Source organism: Fukomys damarensis, unplaced genomic scaffold (genome assembly GCF_012274545.1).
Source record: "Fukomys damarensis isolate Sample0158 unplaced genomic scaffold, DMR_v1.0_HiC HiC_scaffold_17, whole genome shotgun sequence".
Classification (NCBI taxonomy): domain Eukaryota; kingdom Metazoa; phylum Chordata; class Mammalia; order Rodentia; family Bathyergidae; genus Fukomys; species Fukomys damarensis.
Window position 1 is genome coordinate 70,948,877 of NW_022900929.1, and position 23,658 is coordinate 70,972,534.

Here is a 23,658-nt window from a genome sequence, read left to right on the forward strand (position 1 = left end):
ACCCCCGTACAAAAAAAAAAAAAAAAAAAAAAAAAAAAAAAAAATCAAGAATTTAGAGCAATCTTCAGGATACAGTTCTAAGTGTTCTTTTAAAATCAAGAATTTATAGCAGTCACTGAAGAGCCTATTCCAAGTGTTTTTTTTAAACTAAGCATAAAATTAGAGTAATTGCCTAAAAGAAAAAAAATTAATGTTAAAAACAAGAGACAGAGACAGGTGTTTGTTTATAGGTCTGTCTGCTCCAAGAACCATGACTCACTCGGCTGGGAACAGAGGGCCAGGAAGAGCCCACCAGTGTGGGCAGAAAATCACGATTTCCAACTCTGCAGGTGGGATTTCTGTCTGGAAAGGAAGTAGTGCTGTATCAGTGAGTCACCTGATTATTTAGATCTAGGTTCTGTTTTAAAATTGATCCACAAAGCTCCTCAATTAGTGGTGAGGTCACTAGTCAAGGCAAAGTACTTATCCTGATTTCCTGAACTGTACATATTTGTATTTCTCACTTGATTGGGAGGGGAAATCTAGAAAATCAGGAAGAAATATAGAGTTTATCTGCATTTTGAAGGGGAAATATCATATTGCATTGGTGTTCTATAGGGTTACCGAGTAGGCTCTTGTGAAATCGGTTGTGTCTGTTGTTGCATGGTCACTCACATTGTCATTGGGATAGAGCACGCGGGAGATGTTCTCAGCCAGGTTCCGATCCAGCACAGCCTGAATGTAGTCTCCAACGTTAACTGAGGAGAATGTTAGAAAAACAGTGACGAGACCAGCCAGCCCCTCTCAAGCCCTATGCTTACACCTGACATCACACTGCCTGCCTTTCCTGAGATTCCTGATTCCAAAAGGATTTCACAAATCTTCATGCTAAGCTTGCCACAAGTGCTCAAGGGCCAGGCTGAACCCTGCTTTAAAAATGACTTCCCCATACTACTGAGGCTTTGTTCATAAAGTCTTTTCCTAAAGCCAGTGTCATCAGGAGTTCTACCTAGCTTATCTTCCAACAAGTTTAGTGTTTTCTGTTTAATATTTAGATCTTTAATCCAGTTGGATTTTAGTTTAGTGCATGATGAAAGATAGGGGTCTAGTATTAATCTTCAGCAAGTTGAAATCCTGTATTTATACCTAAAATGTACCAGTTTTAAAAAATGACTTCCCCACTTGCTCTATAAAATGCTTTCTTCACCACTGGAGATTTCAGAAATAGAAAGCCTTTTTTTTTTTTTTTTTTCTTCTCAAGCTCAATTTAGTTCAAAGTAGCAATCAGAAGAATTAAACACAAGCACAATGAAACCAGAGCCCACACTGTACTCACAGTCTCGGAGGTTAAAGTCATTTGGTGCCCGGGCAGACCACAGGCGCATGGTGTTGACCGTGTTATTCATGTACCCAGGCACGGGGGTGTCGTAAGGCAGAGCCAGGACCACCTGTGCAATTAAACAGAAGCAGCTGCTCACGTTTCCCAGGTGTGATGATGGAGGTTGATACACAGCTGGGAGACTGCAATGGAATTTTATTCCTGGCTCTGTCACCAGCCCAAATCATGTGGGGAGTAAACGAAGAGGGTCACGGGGCTACAGTGGGTATTAAGGGTCATGTGGTTCCCCACCACGTGGAGTAGCCTGACTGATGGTGTCTGCAGCACCTGCATGTTGATTTCCTGTGTGTCAGTTGTCTTGATGTAGGTGCAGGGGAATGGAATGTCACGGTATCAGTATGAGCGAAAGTTTATCATTCATGACTCAGATCAGACCATTGCTCTAATAGTGAGAAACATGATGCAGGAGCACAGGGACACAGTGAATCTACACCCTACAACAGGTAACAATTAGGATACATTTCACTTACTCAATGATCTGATCTCCTCTTCCAAAATCAGTGAAACAGGAAATTTATCAAGACAGAACATCACATATGATATTTAAAACGCTGTGCTAGATTTCTTTTTTGATGTTGCATAAAGAAGAGTTATTTCAGTGACTCCTATAGCGATCTGCCAAATCAGGTGATAATTAGCTGAGCTGGGTCTAAGATTCGAGCTTTGGAATAATCGGGCTCAATCTTTGTGACAGAGAAGAACAGGAAGGCAAGCTATGTTTCACAGTGCATTTAAAATTTGTGTGCAAAATGACTCATTTCCATTCCCTGCCTCTTCAGAGCAGAGCTCCAAGGAAGGAGAAAGATGGTATCATTGACTGGAGCATCTGGATATCATTGGGTGTCGCCCACTCAGTTTGGACATGAGGAAGCTGAGGTTGAGGCTGAGAGAGAAGTGACTCGGCCACGGTTACAGTCAGTGTCAGGACTGAAAGCTCAACGCTCATCTCTTTAATTTGGTCTGGTGAATTCTGAGTGAATGAAGCAGGACAGCCTGTATCCATACCAATACTCAGTCACTGTGGATATTTCATGGTCACTGTGACCATAACTAAGTCACCCTCATGGGGCTGTCTTTCACCGAGAAATAAAGGTCTCCGGAGGTTTTTAAAACAAGTTGTAGGTGGCCAGCTAGCTCCACTGGGAGAGCGTGAAACTCTTCACACAAGTTATGATTAATAAGGAGCAGCCATTTTCATAGTTTCATCATCATTTTCAAGGTTCAAGCAAAGCATGTGCTTCTGACCCTCAAAGTGTTACCGAGGCTGAGATAGATCGCCTTTGAGAGAACTTCAGAGAGAACTTCCTCCTCAGAGCTGACACCAAGGCTGTGTGGTCTCTCTGGGATGCTCCACCACATCCAGGACACAGAATAGTGATTTTTTAAATGGCCAGTCCGGGCCACCTTCGCCTGGCCATGTGCTTAGAGTGGCACTGCAGCCTGAGAGCCTTCCTGGGAGTGCTCCTTCCTTCCACCTCTCCTTCACACATGGCACACCCAGCTTGCAGACTTCCTGTCTCCTCCTCTCCTCCCCGCTTTCTCCTTCTCAGGCATTCTCCCAATGTTTCACTTGGATCCTCCTCTGTCAAGTCTCTGATTCCCAGAGGGCCTCAACTGGCACGAGAAGGAAATGAACAGCTCAGCGCCTTGGAAGCCGTCCCATGCACGCTCAGAGCATGCCAGGCCTCGCGCTCTCTGACCTCACTAGCTGCACATGTGGGGCTGATTCAGGTGATGGCCCCAGTCCACACAGCCCTGCACAGCTTGAGTCGGCTCACAGCTATCACCTCTGTGCTATGACCTTGTTTCTGTGGGCACAGAAACATGCTCTCTGACTTTCAGGGTACATTATGCAAGCATCTAAAGGTGCTTTGTAAATACAAGTTAGCTCAGCAGCGGTAGCCATGGCATACATAAACAGACCAGACTGCATCATTTTAGACAGATCATGAGCCACTGGTGAAGTTTTAGGCACCAAATTCTATACCAAATACTCGTTAGTTTAATGTCGTGACACACGTGAATTCATTCTGGTGCTTGACTACTGACTCACTGGCAGCTCTCCTGATGGTATCTGTAACCAGGCACAACAAAACAAAAACCCCAGGCAACACAAAATAGGAACTGATCTTAAAATCACAGTATTTGTTTGCTCCTTAAACCATTATACTTTAATGACTTATTTTAGCTTCCAACCCGTCATTTCATACGCTAAATGAATCCACAATCAGATAGGAAACACTTTTTAAAAGTCTTATTTTTCTAAACTGTGGATAGTTCTGTAAGGATTAGCAAAAACAAACAAGCAAACAAACAAAAATAAAAACAAAAAACCTCAGGAGCTTTAAACAAAGAATCCTCTATAACATGGGTCTTGGCTCTTATAAAGTAAAATAAAGCAATTATTCATGGAGAATAATCCATTAACCAACCACTTGCAGCCCTCCAACATTGAATTTTACTCCCACTTTCATATATAAGAACATCATTTAGTTGGTCTTAACTAGTTGCTTTACGTTTTGAAAGACTGTTCAGTGATCAGTTTTTCCCAGCCCGCAGCCATATTTACTAAACAAACATTTCCAGTGTTGCTCCAATGCTTGGGCAGAGGAACTCAGTAGTTAATTAGGGGCCAACTGCTTGGGAAGTAAAACAGACAGCAAAGCACAAACCAGCACTGGGAGGGCCGCTGTTAATCCAGCGGCAGGGCAACACTCAAATCCATCGGCAGGATAAGTATGTGCAGGTGAAATACTTACGCTTGAACTGGCACCAGCATGACCTCCCTAGAAGTGGTCTGGCCCAGAGTAAGACAGCACAGTCGGCAGATTTTACATGATTTTTCTGACTTCACAAGGAAGAGAAACTTCAGTAAGCTTTGAATAAAGACTACAGTATTAAACCGTGCCAGAAAAGTTACAAGTATATGCAAATATGATGAGGAATGACATTTAAATTGATTCCATTTTGGCATTAAAACTTATATAGAACCAGAGAGCGAAGCATGACTGGGGTCATGGGACTGACTCAGGGCTGATAAAGCAGACAGCAAATCACTTGACCTTGGGAAAGTCACTTTTCGCTTGGTGTCAGCCTCCTTGTTTCCAAAATGAGCGCAGTACGTCAAGAGGAGTAACAGGTCTGCTCATAAAAGTACACTCTACTATTTGACACACAATGTGCTCCTCTCCATACCTCTCACACACTGTACTGTATGCTACATTTCAATACACGACGTGTCCACGGTGCTGTGCCCTGAAGAACCTGCTTGCTGCAAAGATGCTTGAATACCTGGGTGTCCAGCCACTTGGTCCCTGTTGGGGCGTGCTCCACTCTTCCGTAGAAGTGCACAGGTAGCATGAATTCCGGGCGGGCCTTCTCCCACGGGTTTCCATGCCTGAGCCAATCATCTGCCTCTTCCACCTGCAAAAAGGACATGGCCTAGAATATATTTGTCAGGAGATGTGGACCTATCCCTTCGATCATACCATGATAAAAACATCGTTTAGCTCTTTGGCAGCATGGTCCTGGCAAAGAAAAAGACCCGAAGATCAGTGGACTAGATTGGAAGATATAGAACCAACTCCAGATGGACTCAGCTATCTCATCTTGGTTGCAACCTCATCACAGTTGCATCCACAGTGGAGGAAAGACAGCCTCTTTAATAAATGGTGCTGGAAAAATTGGATTTCAACTTGTCGAAGATTAAAACTAGACCCCTATCTTTCACCATGCACTAAATTAAAATCCAAGTGGATTAAAGATCTAAATATTAAAACAGAAACACTAAACTTACTGGAAGATAAGTGAGGTGGAACTCTTGAAGACATTGGCATAGGAAATGACTTTATGAACAAATCCTCAGTAGCACAGGAACTAGCACAAAGAATCAACAACTGGGATCTCATCTTATTAAAAGTCTTCTTCACTGCAAGATAAACCACCAACAGAGCTAAGAAACAACCTACAATGTGGGAAATATTTTTACCAACTTCTGAGAGAAAAGGACTATTATCTAGAATATAAAAAGAACTCAAAAAATCAGGCCCCCAAATATAAAGACCTGAATCAATAATGGGCATCTGAAAGTAAAAGCAGCAAATAAATATATGAAAAAATGTTGAACATCACTGGTCATTTGAGAGATGCAGATGAAAACAACACTGAGATTGCACCTCACCCCACAAAGAATGGTTATCAAGAAATCAACCAATAACAAATATTGGCAGGGTTGTGGGGAGAAAGGAACCCTTCTTCATTGTTGGTGGGAGTGCAGACTTGTGCAACCACTGTGGAAATCAATATGAAGATACCTCAAAGAACTAGGATTAGAGGTTCCATTTGACCCAGATATTCCCCTGCTGGGTATCTTCCCAAAAGAATTAAAGGAATCATAATACCACAGTGATATATGTGCACCCATGTTTATAGCGACAGTTCATAATAGCTAAAACTTGGAAACAACCCGAATGCCCATTAACTGGAGACTGAATAAAGAAGATGTGTTTTTTCTATAAAATGGAGCCATAAAGAATGAGAAACTAGAGTCATTCATAGGAAAATGGATGCATATTATTTCACTCTAAGTGATTTCAGTATGGGCACAGGAAAGAATAACATTCCGTGGTCTTTGTCCACTTAATCTTTGTGTAATTTTGCTTTGACAATGAAATACGTGTAATAGTTGGTTTTGAAAATGCCATATAGTACAAGGCAAGAAATTTATTTTATTGACAATTTCAATATTTTCCTGAGTATTTGTGTTCCTCTATTATAAAATATTTCTTGTGAATAATTTAAAATTACAGTTTCTATGTAGGGTACCCTGGATATCAAATGAATTTTGGTTTGTAAAAACAAAGGAAGAAAAACACCAAGAGGAGGAGGAGAAGAAAAAACAACAGCATCATCCACAATTTGGAGGTGTATAGTTTTAAACTAAATGCTGTATATTATTAGTGAAACTTTAAAAATATTACATGTATTTTAAAAAACAAAATTGTGCCCTGGCAAAAGAGAGAAAATGATAAGGTTTCCTTGTCAATTAAGTCACTCCAAATACTTATTTCTGGCCATCACCTCTTAGAAAACTCTACTTGATCTCAGAAGACTTCGCGAGGGAATTAAGGCACAATGCTGGACCCCTCATGATTTTGTCAACACGACACCAATGCCAGCCCGGGCGCAGTGTCAAGAGACAGAAATAAACACTGCTGCTGGCTTTTGGTTTATTAGGCAAAACATTCACATCCACAGGCGGACAAACAAGTATGCTCACTTTTTTAAACAGGTCGTGACTTTATATCAAGAAAGCCAGTAAGCTGCCCGTGGATATTAACTACCAGCAAAGAGTACTTGAGAAGAGGACTCACAAACAAAGCAGAAGAGCCCGGACTTTGTGACCCACTGGAGACAGGAGGAGAGAGATGAAAGCAGAAGCCTAGGGAAGGCCGGAGAGAGAATTGAGCTAGTCAGTGAATCACATCTTGCTAAAACACAGCAGGTCTAGGAGGTCAGCAGGTCTAGGAGAAATCCAGCACTGTAACGAGTCTCTAGAGGCTCCTGATGATGGTAGTCCTTGGTCTACACAAAGAGCAGCCAGGATGTCTTTCATCTATGTCCGGAAGTCTCCACTGTCCTAAACCTAGGGCTACCTCAGAGTCCAGCAGCGCCTCGTAGGACTAAGGCTGCCCGAGCAGAAGCCACGATGTCACAGAGACAGATTGCCCTCCAGCTGTGAGGGTTCCTCCAGAGCTATGATACCAGGACAGGTAATGATCAACCAGACCCCAGCTTGCGACAGCACCCCATAAAACCGGTCTCTGTTCTGTCATGAACGTCAGCCTGAGCCACTCTTCAGATCTGTGTACCCTTCAAACCGAAGCCCTCGTTCCTTCTTCCCATTGCTACTGAAGCATCGACCCGCGCTGGCTACCAGGACCTACAAGTCGATACAGAGTCGATGCACAGAACTGTAAACTAAACTGCTATTCCAGTCCTACAGCGATCAGAGTAGACTAAAATTTTAACAAGGAAACACCTACGATTTCCAGCTGATCAGAAGCTTGGTGAGTCCACTAAGTGGGGTTAGTAACTGGGAACTCCACAACAGATAAATGACAGCATTAACAAAAGAGCAAAACACTCAGTTTAAAAATCCTTTCTGCTGTGCTTAGACGGGGCAGCTTGGACTGTGTGAACAAAGCCAGAGTTTTGCTCCATGGGCCAGCTGGTGCCATCCTCTCTGCTGAGAAAGGCTGGACGATCACAGGGACTTCCTCGAGAAGTCTGACACCCCAGTTGGCCCCTCCCAACTCCTGCAGAAGACCAAGTGGCATCTGCCCTCTGAGAGCACACTTTTGGGAGGAGGGACACTTAAAAAGTAGAAAATTTAAACTAATAGGTATTAACTGTACAAACTAACTGGCATCACTGTGACATCCCCATACATGGGTATGTGTTGTGCACTGAGCATGCCCACCCTCCCTTCTGTCCCTTCTCACTCGGCCCCTCTCCCTCGCCGACCCAGGGTGCAATCTTAAGTGACAAAGGGCCAGTCACCTGATCAGTCTTCTTTGCCATTAAATGTTGGCTCGGTTTTTCCCTCCCAAATAATTGCTGGTTCTAACTTCACGGAGCTGAGAAATACTGTAGCAGACCCTTATTTGCTGGGGGATCTTTATTCGGAGCCTTGCAATTCATTAAAGAAGCAGTGAATAATATTCTCAAACTTACAAGAATTTAAAATAAGTAATTTAGAACCACAAGCCTGTCTCAGCAGTACGGAGCAGAAAGACAGAAACGCCCCTTGCTGCCCCCAACCTCAGCCTTAGAAACCCCTCCTCCACTTGCTTTGCTCTCAGTGGCCCAATGGCATGCTCTGTACATTTAGATTTCCATGCAGGCAGCCAGTGACCCCAGAATGCACCAAGGGCCGGGTCGTGTGGGGGTGGGGGGTGCAAGAAGAGCTGCCCCGTAGGCCCCAGGGGCTGTCAGCTCTGCTCCACCAGGACTACGTGGACTTGATCGCAGCAAGTGTGACTCTGGAGTAGAAGAGACAACCCGGGTGGGGGTGACGCTGGACACTGAGTCTCCCCGGAGGAATTTCTCAGCAGACTCGGAAACCCAGCCAGCAGGGAAGCAGAGGGCAGCTCAGGGGCCTCTCCGCGACTGGATCGGAGCAAGTGCTTCTCTGCACCTACAGCCGCTGCGGGACACACGGTCCACGGAGGACTGGAGGACAAACACCAGGAAAGTCAACAAACTTGGCTTTCTGGTAAGATAAAGGACTTACATTGCTTCTGGGAAACTCCGCTTTCAGCGCGGTCACTAGAAGCTTTCTGGGTAACGTGAGCCATGGTTGGCGCAGGTGACGGGCGAGAGAAGGGTCCAGCAGATACCGTGCTCCTATCTGAGACGCACACAGGGAGCCCCACAGTGCCTAAAGTCCCGCGTGGCTGCTGAGCTGCTGTGTGTATCTTTTGCCGTGGTCTTTCCTCCCACACCAACCAGCGCCCAGTTCCTTTCACGGAGGACTATTACTAAAAAGATGCCCGTGATTCCCCCATGAGAATGCGCGGTGAGTCTGGAATTTTAGACAACTACTTTCTGCTTCACCAGGAACACTGTTGCCTGCAAATCTTCCTTGGAGAGACTCAAAAAATTAACAGTCCCTCAACTTTTAAGACTTTCCACTGGTGACTCCTCTGTCCTTGCTGTTGGAAAAGCAGGGCTGGGACTGGAAGACTTCCTAGCACTGGCTGTAGACTTCCTAGCACTTTGTTTTATGGAAATGGTTTCTTTTTATGGTGTGATTATATCTTATGTAGCTTTAAATCACATACCAGTAAACAATGTAGGTGGTATGTAAAATCAGCCTATTCAACTTCAAGTCATAATTGAGAAGTAATGATGGCTACTGAGGCTAGCTCTGGAATGTTTGGCTTAGCAAAATTTATCTGATCTCTATGTTTTCCTTTACAAACACTGAAAACATATGCTGTCTTGGTCTGGCAAGAAAGTCATGACTTTCTGCAATGAAGACTATTTGTGATTCATAATGAGTGATGCTTCATAAAATCTGGGAGGGATGTACTTGAGGAAAAACCTTTTTCAGGTTTATTTGCTGGATTTCTCTTAATTTTTTTTTATGCAAAGTAATTAAAAGAGAAACTAAACTCTTAAACATTCTGGGGTTTAGTGAGCACCCCGCAGTGTGCTTTCAAAGACTAAAAGTGGGAATCATGTGTCACTGGGTTAGAATTTGTCAAAATGCTGGTCAGATGGAAAATTCCTGCCAAGCTGGGCTCTCAGTGTGGAACTCTGGGTTATTTCAAGGGGGAAAAAGAACCAATTTTTTCATTTCTATGCATTTTTATGGAATGCAAAACATGTGGAAAAGCAAATAGAAGGTAATAAAAGTTACCCGCAATCCTGTGTTCCAAAGTTATTAATACTGAAAGCAATGTATTTTTTCCTAGTACTTTTATCTTCCTAGATTCCGCAGGATAAAATCCTATCATTCATGTACTTCTCTATCCTTACTTTGCAACCAATATAAACAACCTGTTTGATTAAAATTAACTAAAAATATAATGGTATTATTATAATAGTATTATTTTATTCCAACAGATTTATTTTTATTTATTTATTCATTTTTGTCATGCTGGGCACTGAACACAGGACCTGCACACTGAGCTACATTCCCAACCCTTTTTATTTTTTATTTTGAGGCAGTCTTTCTAAATTGCCCAGGTAGGACTCAAACTTGTGATCCTCCTGCCTCAGCCTCCCAAATGTCCCACCATGCCTGGCCTCCACTGTTTTTTACATTATCTTCTTTTTCTTAGGCCAAATTTAGCATTTTACTCAATGCTTATGTGTGCATCAGATATTCTATGTGTTTTCATACTAATTCCATTTTGCAGATAAGAAAACAGAGACTCAGAGAGGTTAGGTAAACTAATTGAGGCAATGTGCCTTACATATAAGGGTAGCGAGTTGAGATTAGATCTTAAGTTAGAAATTAGGGTCCAAACTTTTCTTCTAGATCTTGCTGCCTCCCAGTTCTTATGTATTTAGGGGCAGACGAAGAGACACAATGCTAGCAAGATTTGGGATCTTTGTTACAATATCTCTTTTACAAGATGTTCTACTATTGTACTCAATCTTGTTTCATTTGTCTTCATACTAAATCTTTTCCTTCCTTCCTATTTTGGCCCAGACAGTGTCCAAATATGGAGGAGGGGAAAAGCGGACAGCATAGACAGTACTCTAACACTCAGTCCTTGTTCTTTCCTTGGGCTTTGGCTCCAGCCTAAGTCCCCTTTCCACCCAAGAGTACTTTTCCCTTGAACTCAGTCTTGCAAGTATGGAGATGCTGAGAGAGTGCTGGCTTCTACGACATCTAGTCCATAGATTTTTCAATGGTGTGTATGTATGAGACAAAGATAAGGAGAAAGCCTAAAGCAAACTTAGTATCAGCAACATGGGTTTGTGCACGTTTTTTTTCTTTTGTGCTGGGGATCGAACTCAGGACCTTGCGCTCGTGAGGCAGCCACGATGCCGCTGGGCTAAATCCCCGGCCGGCCCTGTGCACATTTTTATAGAGCACTACAATGATGCATACCAAATATGTACCAGATTTATTTTATGTAATAGTTGATGAATTGCCCAATTTCACCTTATAAAAAATTAGGACACTTAGCTTATGTATTTTATAAAATAGGCACATTATGGATGCTAAAACTCTGTAGACAAGAATATGGAATGTGTACCTGGAAACCTTGCAGTGCAGACTGTGTTTGCCAGCAGTGTGCCTGGGGTAACTCTGCTTCTTAAGAGACTTCATTTTTCAAAACGCCAACGTACTCTTACCAGCAAGGATTACTGGGGAAGACCGTGAGTCCAGCTTTACTTGCCTTTTGCAAGCTGCAGTGTGAAAGTCACACACTGCAGGTAGTCATCATGCAGTCGGCCAGTGATATTTTCTAAGCCCCCCTGTGTGGGCAAGTTCTGAAGGTAGGAAAACCAAGACTCCCCCATATTCTTAAGCACAGCAAGTCACTCCAATGTGGTCAGGACTCACATGGGAGGCACTTGTTAAGCCATGCCAACAGTGGCCAGACAACTGGAGGCGGGCACTGTGCTAGGTGCTGTGGATCTGGAGGGGAAAACACTGAAGGGCCCTGGGCTCCTGGGAAATTTATATTCCAAAGCAGGGAACTGACAGTCAAGTTGACAACTAGCTGCTAAAGAAGTTAATACAGCAATGTGTTAAAGACTCATGAATTACAAATTGTCCAGAGCACAGTGGAAGAAGGCATTTTAAAGACAGCATTAAGAAAAGATTGTTTACACACCTGCCACCCATCTCGGATCTTCTGATTGAAGATTCCGTATTCATATCGGATGCCATATCCATAGGCTGCAAGTCCCAGGGTAGCCATGGAGTCCAAGAAGCAGGCTAAATCAGGCAAGAGTACAGGCAGAGGTGGACTCATTAGCTCAGCATACATTTCAAGTCTTCCCCTCTAAAACATGGCAGCCACAGACATTTTTCTGTGAGAAACCGTATTTGTATTTAAAAGCAGAGACTGCTACATGGTAAGTACCGATTTTCAAATAACATCTTTTGAATTATAAAATGAGTACCAGAGCAAAGTTCTAAGACATAAAAGTGTATAAAGAAGAAAATAAATATCGTCTCTCACCTCACCACCTAGAAATAACCACGGTGTTGGTAGGAGAGTTTTGTCTGGGAACAGATGAGGCAGCTACCTGACTTAGATATGGTGACTGTTACACTGCCCCTTCTGAGGGAGGCTCAGAAGACAGTCGCAGGGGACAGCAAGTCACATGTTGCCCAGTTCTGCTTCCGTCACAGCACCTGACTGATGAGCCGGACATAATGGGGCATACTCTCTTTGCTCCTGGCTGATGGAATTCCAGGGCAGCTCCAGGAAAACTGGGCTGGGAAGGGAATCTGGCTGCAGGCAGGGGTCTAAACCCGCGTGGTGAACCTATGGCATGTATGTTGTTTTTCTTTTAAGACAAAAGATCTTAATGTATGAGTTGTTTTTTCTAAACAAAAACCTCAGAATTCAGGTTCAACTGAAGTGCCAGGACTATGATAAATAAGTGGGTTTTGGGTTGCAGTTTGGGCACAGGCTCTCTAAAAGTTTTGCCATCACTGGTCTAAGCTTTTAAGCCAATCAGAATGATTCTACTTCCTTTGTTCGTGACTGGTGTTAGCCTGGTGGGCAGAAACATTCAATCCACTTTGGAGTGGCAGGAATTCTGCTGGGGCAGAAGACTTCTGAGAAAGACTGTCCATCCCTTTTTCCTCCCGAGTGAGGAGGGAAGCCAAAAGAACCACAGAGTCCCAGAGTCCTGATATAATCACGCTGCTGAATAAATTAGCTTTGAAATGGGCCAAACTTTGGAATTCTTCTTTTGTGCTAACACACATCCTTGTTGGTTGAATCAGCTTTTTGGGGGGTCAGATTTTATCTTCCTGAACAACACAGCCATCTGATCTAGAGCAGCCAATCCACAAGAAGGGAAGGAGTCTACCTGGGGACTCTGAGGAGTTATACTAATCGGGCTGTTTCCTTCAGGAATTTCCACTGGAGTGACGAATCAAAACTGAAAAGAATATTGTAAACCAAACAGGAAGGGACTGAGTTGGGGTCACAACGGATACAGCTTTAAAAGAGATCCACAGGCAAATGGCTGAGGCTGTGGCATTATTCTAACACGTCCTTCCTTCCTGTGCCTGTGCCTGGTCCAATCCCATTCCTGCTCTCCCTGGGCTATGGCATTTTGGGTCTTCCTGGGTCCTGGTTAGCGCATCCTTACAGGGTCCCAATCTTTCCCTTCAGGTAAGAAACGAGATCATCTCACAAGAGTTACTCAGCCCTATTCGCAACTTTTATTCTTCGACCTTCCTAGTTAGCTAAAGGAGCAAGATCACCATCAGCGTTTAGGTCTAAAATGTCCCCCCAAAATCTTGTGTGTTTGGCAGAGTGGACCAGGGGTGCTACACTTACCAGTGAGTTCCTACAGATTCCTACATGCTCATCAGAGGATTCTTGTGCCTGGCTCCTTCTCCTCTCTCTGTCTCCAGTTTTCTCTGCCACACCTCCCTACTACACCATTTCTACTTTGGAGTGAGACTCTGGACTGAACCACTGGCAGCCGAGAGCCAAATGAGCCTCTCCTCCTTTGGGTGGTGGGGGTTGGGTGCCCTGTCTGGGCGGCAGGAAAGTGCTTAAAACAGCCACCAGCGTCAGATACAGAGTGGGGTGAACCCAGCCACCCAGCATGAAGGGCCTGGCTTTCCCTTAAGAGGCAGCCAGGGTAGTTCTCATTCTCCTTTCCCCCCATCAATAATGTGGTTGTAGTCGTGGTAACACACACGTAGCATCTATCACAGTGACCACTTTTCGATGTAGTGTGGCGTTGCAGCACAGCCCTCTCCACGTACACTCCAGTGCCCTTTACACTTCCCCGGCAGAGACACTGTGCGTTCAGCACCGCTCCTCCATTCCCTCCGTCCCCAGCTCCTGGCAGCTGCTGTTCACAACGTCCCCGGGAGTCTGACCACTCTAGGAACATCACCGGCGTGGAATCAGCCCTTGTCCATCCTGACAGGCTTGCTTCACTTTAGCACAATGACCTCAGTTCGGCTGAGGTTGCACCGCATGGGTCAGAATTACAGTTCTCCTTCTCAGACGTGTGCTCCGTGGGCACGGCTGGTCCGCCTGCAGCCCAAGGACACGGTGACATTGTCTGCTCAGGAACCGTGCAAGGGGGCACACGTGTCTCACAGGAAGTGTTTCTGGCTTGGTTCTTTTGTACCGGGGATTGAACGCAGGCCCTTGAGCTTGTGAGGCAAGCAGAACTACTGAGCTAAATGCCCAGTCCGAAGTGTTTCTGTTTTTTAAATTTTTATCACAAATGGCAATATTAAAGCATGCTGCCGCTGATGGAGTGATAAATAATAAGAAACAGATGTAAATGACTTTCTAACTTGACATTTTGTGCAAAATTAAGAGTTGTTTGGGAACCACTTCTAAAAGAGAAGAAATTTTTATTTTTCATTCAGTATAATTTGATACAAGTGTGGGAGTATATTTTATTATTGGACCTAGACTCCACGAGTAATACAGTTGCTTTCAAAACACATTAAAACATTATCTTTTGATTGCTATCTCCAACTCTGCACTCTTCCCTACCAGGGGCAGTTTAATATTTAAACTGAATTTAGTATTTAAATTCCAGACCTTGGGCTGGGATAGCTCAGTGGTAGTGTACTTGCCTAGCATGTGCAAGGCCCTGGATTGTATTCCCACCAGAAAGCAAGCACGCAAGAAAGAAAGAGAAAGAAAGAAGAAATTCTTGACCTTTTCCTTTCTTCTTTCCTTCTTTTCTTCCTCCTTCCCAAGTTGCACAGGCTGTTCTTGAACTTGCAATCCTCCTGCCTCAGCCTCCTAAGTAGCTAGGGTTACAGGCATGTGCCACTGTGCTGGGCCAGACCTTTCTTTGATGTTTACATATATATAGTCACAGAAAATATTCAGTTTTTTAAAAGGTATAAATGATATCATCATCTCAGATGGATTTTAATGAAACTTAAATAGCTACATAGGTTAGTTTTATTCTTTGACCATTAGCTTATTTTACATATTTTGTTTTTACAAATGGCACTATAACAACAATATTTTTCATATGTCTTCTTGTGCATGTGTTTGAGTGTTTCTTTGGGATAGATATGAAGAAGTAGAATTGCTTGGTTATAGGAGTGCATATTTTAAAATTAGTGGAACTGGTATTCTATTTTTAATGTTTTCCTTTGTATTTGCTATAAATTATTCCCCAGATAAATCAAAGAACTCAAACTCTATCTACACAAAAAAGATATTAATTAACTAAACCATGCCAATGATATTAGTGTATCCCCGCCCACCGGTTAATCAAAAAGCAAACTGTTAAGTGAGCAATGCAAGGCTTACAACCTCGGTGACCCACACAAATGTGCATCCATCATGCAGGGAAGGAAAGGGGCCACTTTGGAAACCTGTGTGTTCACAAGAAGGATCTGGTTAACTTCGGGGTTTTAAGCAATGTCTTGGAGGGTTTTAAGCAATATCTTTTTTGTTTAAGTTCCTTTTTTTTTTACTGAATCCATCGAAGCACTGTGAAAAACTCATGAACAAATACATTGAAACAGGCCACCCCTTGCACTTCTCGGAGGAAGCTGGCCTGGTTCTTTTAAGCATGGTTGTGCATAGCATCTGAGACGGTGTCAACCAGACAAGGTAACACACTTCCCTGCCACTCACCAGCAAGCCTCCCAAGGCCGCCGTTGCCAAGTCCAGCATCTTCCTCAACTTCTTCTAATTCCTCCATGTCCAATCCGAGCTGATGATGAAAGAGAAACAGTACTGGGTGTGGATATGCATACAGCAGGTCTTTCCAGGATCGGCCACTTCCCCTCACTGGGAGCCAGACACTCAGGTCCATCCGAGTTCTTAGCATCAGCTCGTATTGGAGCCCACACAGGAAGCTGGTGACTGTAGGTGCCAATAACAGTGGCACTCTGAGTGTCCACTACAAACTCTGCTGCTTCCTCACTGCTGGCCCCATAGAGAGATAAGTCTCTCAGTGCTTTGCTTGTCTTATTTTAAAACTGGAGAATAATGGCACCCATCTCATCTAGAGTTGTTGGGCCTTAAACAAAAATTATATAAAGCATTAGGACTATTTCTAGACAAATGTTCCCCCATAGATATTATCTATTACTATTATTTTGTAGAGTTTTTTTTCTTTTGGTGTATGTGTTGTAGTGTTAAAACCTTTGAAATAGTCCATTAGCAAGCTGACATTAATTGGACCGAGGTATTTTGAAAATAAACAAAAAGCTGGAGGACAGACTTTTCAGGATGGACTGGAATTTATCCTTCCATGACCCCGGCACATTTACTCAGTGGGGTCCAAAGATGCTAACCCCAGACCTACGAGTCACTGCCCATAGACCTGGGTGTGATGGCCAGGTGGAACCTTAGTCCCGCAGTCGAGCCGAGGGAGCTAAAAGCCTCCACTTCCTCCTGGGGTGTTGTGGGGGCCAAGGAGCCACCATGAACTTGAGGATGGGTGGGACTGGCTGCCAGTGAGCTCCCAGCCCCAAAGTACTGCAGTCACACAGCCAGATCCACTAGCCCCCCTGTGGGTTCCTATCAGAGTCCTGCAGCCCTGCAGATCAGAATGCTTATCTTTCAATGAAGAAATCGATGGCCAGATAAAACACAGGGCCTCTTCCACCCTGCCTCGATGATAATCAGGGCCATGTTTGGCTAAAGGACAGCCTGCTGTGAAATTACTGTTCTCACCTGATGCTACCCATGAGATTGGATAGCTTTAACATGGAAATTAATTCACATATTGAAAACACATGCATCAGATGCGAATCTCCTTGAGGTTAAGGCCCCAGCTCTTACAGGTCCATCTTTTGGGATTTCTACCCTTACACCCAAAATTGCCTTCTCACAGAAATCTTGGGAATTAAATATTACATAATTTTTCTTCATTTTGCTGTCCATGGGGCTTTTGGTTTTGCTCTCTATTAGCTGGAGCTGACTAGGATCCTCGTGCAAGCCAACTGTTAGGGCTAACACTCAGGATTTTCACAATTCTGAAATCTTTGTAGAACTAGATGCCTCTCACCGGGTTGTGGGTGACTTCAAGGAAAGCTATATTGTTTTCAGCTGCTCTTAGGACAAGTAAAGAAAAAAGGAAGTGGAGGGGTGCTGCAATGCTTCTGTCACAGGAAAAGCTCCCCTGACTCCCACGAAGGACACCAGCCCCTGAAGATGAGCAGCTGGCCACATAAGAGGACAACTCCACCACGAGGGAAATGAGCAGCCTGAAGCTGTGTTTACAATTTGTCTTTGCACATTTCCTTTCAACCACATCAAAGAGTTAAGGACTATTTGCTTTTGGTGTGGAGATACCTGAGTTTGAAACAGTGAAATACATTCATAAAAACAAATTAGTATATTAGGCTCAGTCTCTTTCACTAAAGAGGAAGTGCATTTTATAGCTCATTAAGCAACAGAAAAGTATGACAACAGCATTTTAAAAGCTTATCATTTTCATATATTGCCTTGGTATATAAATAACTGTCAGACTGTGATCGTTTCTTTAAAAGTACTGTATTAGACAGAGCCCAAACGAAAGCTTGCAATTCTGACTGACAGACTAAAGGCCTGTTCAGATGCTAATTTCTAAAATGTAATTTGTTGGTGAATGCTGTCAAAGACAATTATAAAAGGAAATTCTCATCTGTCACAACCAATTCTCTGACTTCTTTTTCGCGTTATTCCTCTTAAACCAGAGATCACCAGTAATGCATATTTCTAATAGTTTGTAACGGCCACGTCTACACCTTTTCATGCTTTTTTCATGTGTGTGTGTTGGGGGAAGGAATGCATGCACTCTATACTCTCAAGGTTCTTGAAGTAAACCTGGAATTTAAAAGGAGAGGATAAGAGAAAGATAGGAACAGTGTACCTGGTAAATGGCCTCGTCACAGGCATTTTGCAGGCCAAGGTTGATCATGGTGTTCTGCAAGGCTCGGCCCATGTAAAATTCTAGAGAGAGGTAATAAACCCTCTGAAACAAAGAAAGAAAAGGTCATGATTCCTCCATTCATCATCTGTACTTATTGAGATAGTGACACAGAGCTCATACGCTGGTCCACCAAGTAATAACACACAAGTGGGGCCACTTTCAACTGAGTCTGACAGATATATGACCGCAGACATAGAAGTGTTCCTGATAATTAGTTTGGAAAACCATTATATACCATTTTTGTCAAAGGACTTTACATATTTTACCCTTAGGGAGGGGGAACCCCCCCATTCAGCCAATTAATTGGATTCAGTGTCTTGTGTTTTCCCCTCTCCTGTTTGTGAATCTCCTGAATGAAACATGATTTGTCCAACAGGAGTCAGCCTGGAGGCTCACCATTTGCTCAGGGGAGGGTGAGACAGGTTGGCCGTGACCACTGCAAGTCCTGCATGGCCCTGAGGAGCACACACTCTATGGCTAGAAAGCATTTTGCCTCGACCAATCGCTGCAAAGAATTTTACAGTGTTAGAATTATTCTAGAAACGTCTATGAACTGGGAGTGGTCCGTTCTGAACAAGAAGGTACCTAAGAGTTACTCGGTTTGCTCTTGACGACTTTGGAAAATTCCTCTATCGACTTAGAAACTATTTGCTTGTGACATGGGAAAAGCCAGGCAAATAATATCAGAGTTGAAAGAGAGGGGTACAAAGTTCAGATTTGTCTAAAACCATTTTATTTTAGGATAGTTTACTAGTTTAAAAAAAAATCAGTTACTTCATTTTTCCTTTTTTATATCTTACTCTATATTGGTTAACTTTTTCTTTTCCATCGGACATCAAACAACAAAAATCTGGAGATGCCCCAGTATAAAGTCACCTGAAATGTTGGAATTCTCCCATTTCTATAAGAACCCCAAAGAAAAGTATTTGATCAATCAGAAAATACATAACATTATAAACAGTTCAGTATAATAAATGCCTACCGTAATATTTAACAGATGATACATCTTCATTTAAATAAAATGCTATTTGAAAGGTTCATTTAGAAATTTCACTTTTTCATTTTATGAAGCAACTGAGGGGAGGATCTGACACCACCTTCGAAGGAAGATCATTTTGTCCACATTGTGGCAAGGGCCATCTGCTGCCATCAGGGTCTGCCCCGGCTGACAAGGAGCCTCCGTGGGAGTGAAACAGGCACTTTTCCCAGGCAGAGCCAGGCCACAAAGGCCCAAGGCCCCGCCCGCGGCTGGGGCACTTGCATGCCAGGACACTACTGACACAGGAATCAGTATCTTAAGCCACAAATGCACAATTGTGTCATATTAGCCCAGCTTTTTTTTTCACTCTTCCCTGTGTATTTCATTATCTCTGTAACATGCACCACAGTGTCCTGCCTTTTTAATTTTAGTGTTCTAGCAAGAGAATACTTTCTATATCTAACACACACAATCATGTGTTATACCTTTGGGAATAATAGCTACATTTGTGTTTAAATTTTTTTTTTGCCTCCTTAATGATTCAAAATCAGTATGGACTTAAGATATATTAAAATACAGAATATATTAATAATACTTTAAAGGCTGGGAATACAGTCTAGTGGCAGAGCACTTGCCTAGCAGGAACAAAGCCTACAAATAGGTACTAATTTAAACTCTGGTACTGAAAAAACATTGCAAAAATTACAAATATCATTGGGCCGGGGATTTAGCTGCCTGCCTCGAAAGTGCAAGGTTTCCCAGTTTGATCCCTGGTACCCTCTCCCCAAAATTACATATATCATTAATAGAGATGGAGACTTCTCAAAAAATTAAATATAGAAATTCTATTCAGCCTAGTTATTCTCCTGGTATCTTCCTGAAAGAGTTACACATCATATTACAGTGACATATGCATGCTAACATGTATAGAAGAGCAATTTATGCTGACTAAATCTTGGGAGTAGCCTATATGTCCATTTGTTGATGAAGCAAATGTGATACTTATGCAATGGAATACTACTCTGCCATAAAGAAGGAGTCATTTGACTTGAGTCATTTGTAGGAAAACAGATGCACTTTGAGACCATAATGTTAAATGAAATAAATCAGACACACAGGCTTAATGATATACAATGCAATAACTATTGTTATTCTCTTATGTAGTTATAAAAATTTGCTTTCCTTTTTTCATAAAATAAAAAAAAGATCACACTATAGAATCAAGGAGAACATCTTCAGTATAATTTCTAAATTAAAAAAACCCCAAATATAAATAAAAAGCAAAAAAAAAAAATAAAGGTAGATCATGAGAAATAGGAAGACAGAACTTTTGCAGAAGGGAAGTGGACCAAGCGATGGAGGGAGGAGGCAGGGAGGGGAGGGAAAGATGATGAAAAAAGAACAAAGATGTGTTATGTACATGTGCCAACTCCTCACGTGGAATGTGATCATGTAACGCAAACATGTAGTCATTAAAAAATAAAAATTGAAAAAATGTTTTAAGATATTTCAAGGTCTTCCTAAAAATATGCTATTGTCCCAAATAAACAAATGAGAGACCATCCTGCCATGACAGACTTCAATAAGAACAGGACATTTCACATTTCTCATAAATGATTTTTTGACTGGGCAGGACCTCAGCTCATATTTGACCTTGAGAATATGTAAGACTTTGAGAAATAGATCTCTGCCATCCTGTAAGTTAATGTTCTGCAAATATTCACTATCCGGGCTTAGCAGCAAAGGAATCGATCGCTTCTGATATGCCTTATAAATTACGTTCACACCACTATCACTAATCTTTTATGGCTATTACACAAAAGCAGACATATTCACAAGTTTGCAAAGATAAAGAAGACATACCAAGGACCATTGTTTTTAAAATATTTTTAAAAATTTTATTCCCAGCATTAAGCAGAGGACCCAGGTACCTCCAGGGAGATGTATGGGACAGGTGGCAGTAAAAATGAGACTTGCAGGGCAGGCAAGGGCAGAACACGGTGCATGACATGGGACAGAAGGGCCTGCCAAGTGGAGGGCAAGTGCAGCAGCAGCCCAGAAGTGGCCACTGGCTTGTAGGAGAGCAAGGAAGGAACAGGATAGGAAGACAAGATGGGAAGGATAGATTCTCCTGGATGGAGAGGGGCTTTTCAATGCTTAAGGGCGATGGCAGGCTATGGAGCTGGGAATGATCGAGCCCCTGGCAAACTACATTGCACTAGAAGCTTAATCAGTCCACCATGTGGGTAATGAGATAGGATTACAAATTTGATACATTCATGGAGCTGAGAAAAATCATTGTGGATTGGGTATGCAGGAGTTCGGCCCAAAGGCACAGAAATTAAACTGCTGAAAGATGTCTTGCTGGCCAAAAAAAATATGTCTGCAAGGCAGTCAGCCTCATTCTGCTGTTGATACCACTTTGGGAAGCAAGGTCACCATTCAGAGGTCTGCTGAGACAATAGCCAGTCCCTCAACCAGGCAAAGTGGGAAGGAAGAGTGGGTAAGTTTGAAGCGACTTACAGAAATCTACAGATTTGGCAACCTTCTGAATTGGGGACTACAGGAGGAAGTCAAAGGGAGACTAGTTTTGTTTCTCGGTTACTATCAAGATGACAATGCCATTAAAATTAGCAACAGAGAGCACAGGATAGGACGGGAGAGATATAACTTGAATTTCTAACATGCATTTGAGGAAACAGGGAGAGATTTGGGTTCGCTCGCTAAACATTTGGAAACATAGAGATAGAGTTTAACGAAGACCTCAGTCCAGAAATCCAGACCTGGGAAAGAAGGTTGGGCACATCTTGATGCTTCACAGGGGCAGGAAGCATCCTGTTTAACGACCACCACGGAACAGACACTATTAAAGTGTGGAATGCATCGTGTTCACTGTTTACTTCCAGTGCATCAGCCAGAATGCCGGGCTCACCCCTGCACTGGGGAAGAAAAGGAGAACTCACAGAAGAAACAAGCTGGGAAAAACCAGACGGTACAGACCAGAGGAGGCAGACACATGGGGCTCTGCCGTGCTGATGCTGCAGAAGGGTACATCGGAGTGTGTGTGTGTGATTCTACTTTTAAGTTTAAAAGTTACTTATTTTTTAATTCAAGGTACAGTATGGCATAATTTGTAACATGTCCTTTGTGCAAATAAGAAAAAGATGCAGTAAATAGAAAGTGTTTTCTAAGGATATACTTAGATTTCTAAGGATACATTTTATTTATTTATTTATTGGTACCAGGGATCAAACTCGGGTCCTTGCGCTTGAGAGGCAGGCCACTGAACCCTGAGCTAAATCCCTGGCCCTAAGGATACATTTTATTTTAGCAGTTGCTACATCTGGGTAGCAATTGCTAGGCCTCTGGGTGACTTTCCACCTGAAAGTGTTGTTACAGTTGCAATTTCTTACTAGGAAAATTTCCTTTCTTTCCTTCTCTTAAAAATTCTTAAACTGGGTGTGGTAGTGAACTAATCCCAGCACTCTGGGCGCTGAGGCAGGAGGACTGCAATTTCCTGCACAGCCTGGGCAATTTAACTAGATTCTGCCTCAAAATAAGAAAGGGCCAGGGATATAGCTCAGTGTCAAGGCCCCGGGTTCAATCTCAAGTACGGGCTGGGGGAGGAAGTGCGGAAACAAACACAACAAAAATAACCACATTCCTGTAGTTCTTGGGCACTGGGAGTATGGATCACTTTTCTTCATGCTTTTACATATTTTAAAATCCTAATAAATATTTCTGTGCATTTCCCATTGCCTTAGGATACATCTCAATCCTTCAGTTTCTCCAACCAGCTTTTCCAGCCTCTGCAGTCTCCCACCAGGGCCAGGCTGCTCTCACCCGGCTGGGCACAGCGTCCCTGCCCTGTTCTGTCCCTCTCCGGTTCTTCCCTCTGACCTCTTCTCCCCTTCCCAGATTGGTGAGGAAGAGGCAGTGTCCCTTCGTGCACCCAGACAGCCGGGGGGACCCTGCAGCCCTGCGCCGTGGACAGAGGTGGTCCCTGCTCAGAGTTCGGGGTAGCTCCGGGGCTAGAGTCCAGGGGACAGGAGACGTGCGCGTGTGTGCGTGCGTGTGTGCGTGTGGACTCCACCGTGCCCTCTTCACCACGCTGAGACTGTCCCTTGCAGAAGCCCGGAACTTAGTGCCATTTGAGGAACTCTGTATTTGTCTCACTTCCTCAAACCCTTAGCTGGGCCAAGACAGGGCATTTATCTGCTTTTTGCAGGCTGAATGCCAAGGCCTAGAACTAGAACGGTGCCTGATGTCGCTTACGCTCCCCAAAAGTTTGTGAGCGCAAGGGCTTCTGGCGCGGAGGCCGAGGTCCAGGTCCGGGGTCTCCTGACGGGGCGGGCGCGGCTGGGACAGGATGGGGACCCCGGCCCGGCGGCCTGCATACCGTACCTTGGGGCACCTGTCGTAGTAGTGCTGCTGCGTGCGGATCCAGCGTCCCACCAGGTGGTCGCGCACCGTGTGCGCCAGCGCGAAGAAGTAGTCGCGCGGGGTGGCCACGTTGCGGTCCTTGACCAGCGTGAAGTGCAGGTGCCGGTTGAAGCCCTTCTTCAGCTCGGCCACGTTCTCCACGCCCACGATGCCGCGGATGCTGATCTGCCGCCGCTTTTCCTGGTCGGTCAGGGGCTTCGCCATGGCTGCGGGCGGGACGCGGACG

The 23,658-nt window shown here is 43.7% G+C and overlaps 1 protein-coding gene across 1 annotated transcript in view; it reads right to left on the minus strand.

Annotated features, from left to right (window-relative positions):
• Positions 1-23,652, minus strand: part of Pygl (glycogen phosphorylase L) — a 36,557-nt gene extending 12,905 nt beyond the window's left edge. The window contains exons 1-7 of the mRNA XM_010632569.1: positions 23,394-23,652; positions 17,951-18,052; positions 15,724-15,802; positions 11,740-11,843; positions 4,670-4,801; positions 1,316-1,427; positions 655-737 (exon numbers count right to left, since the gene is read on the minus strand). Coding sequence (XP_010630871.1) covers positions 655-737; positions 1,316-1,427; positions 4,670-4,801; positions 11,740-11,843; positions 15,724-15,802; positions 17,951-18,052; positions 23,394-23,636 — 855 coding nt within the window. The 5' untranslated portion in view covers positions 23,637-23,652. The remainder of the gene's footprint in view (positions 1-654; positions 738-1,315; positions 1,428-4,669; positions 4,802-11,739; positions 11,844-15,723; positions 15,803-17,950; positions 18,053-23,393) is intronic.
• Between the last annotated feature and the right edge of the window lie 6 nt (positions 23,653-23,658).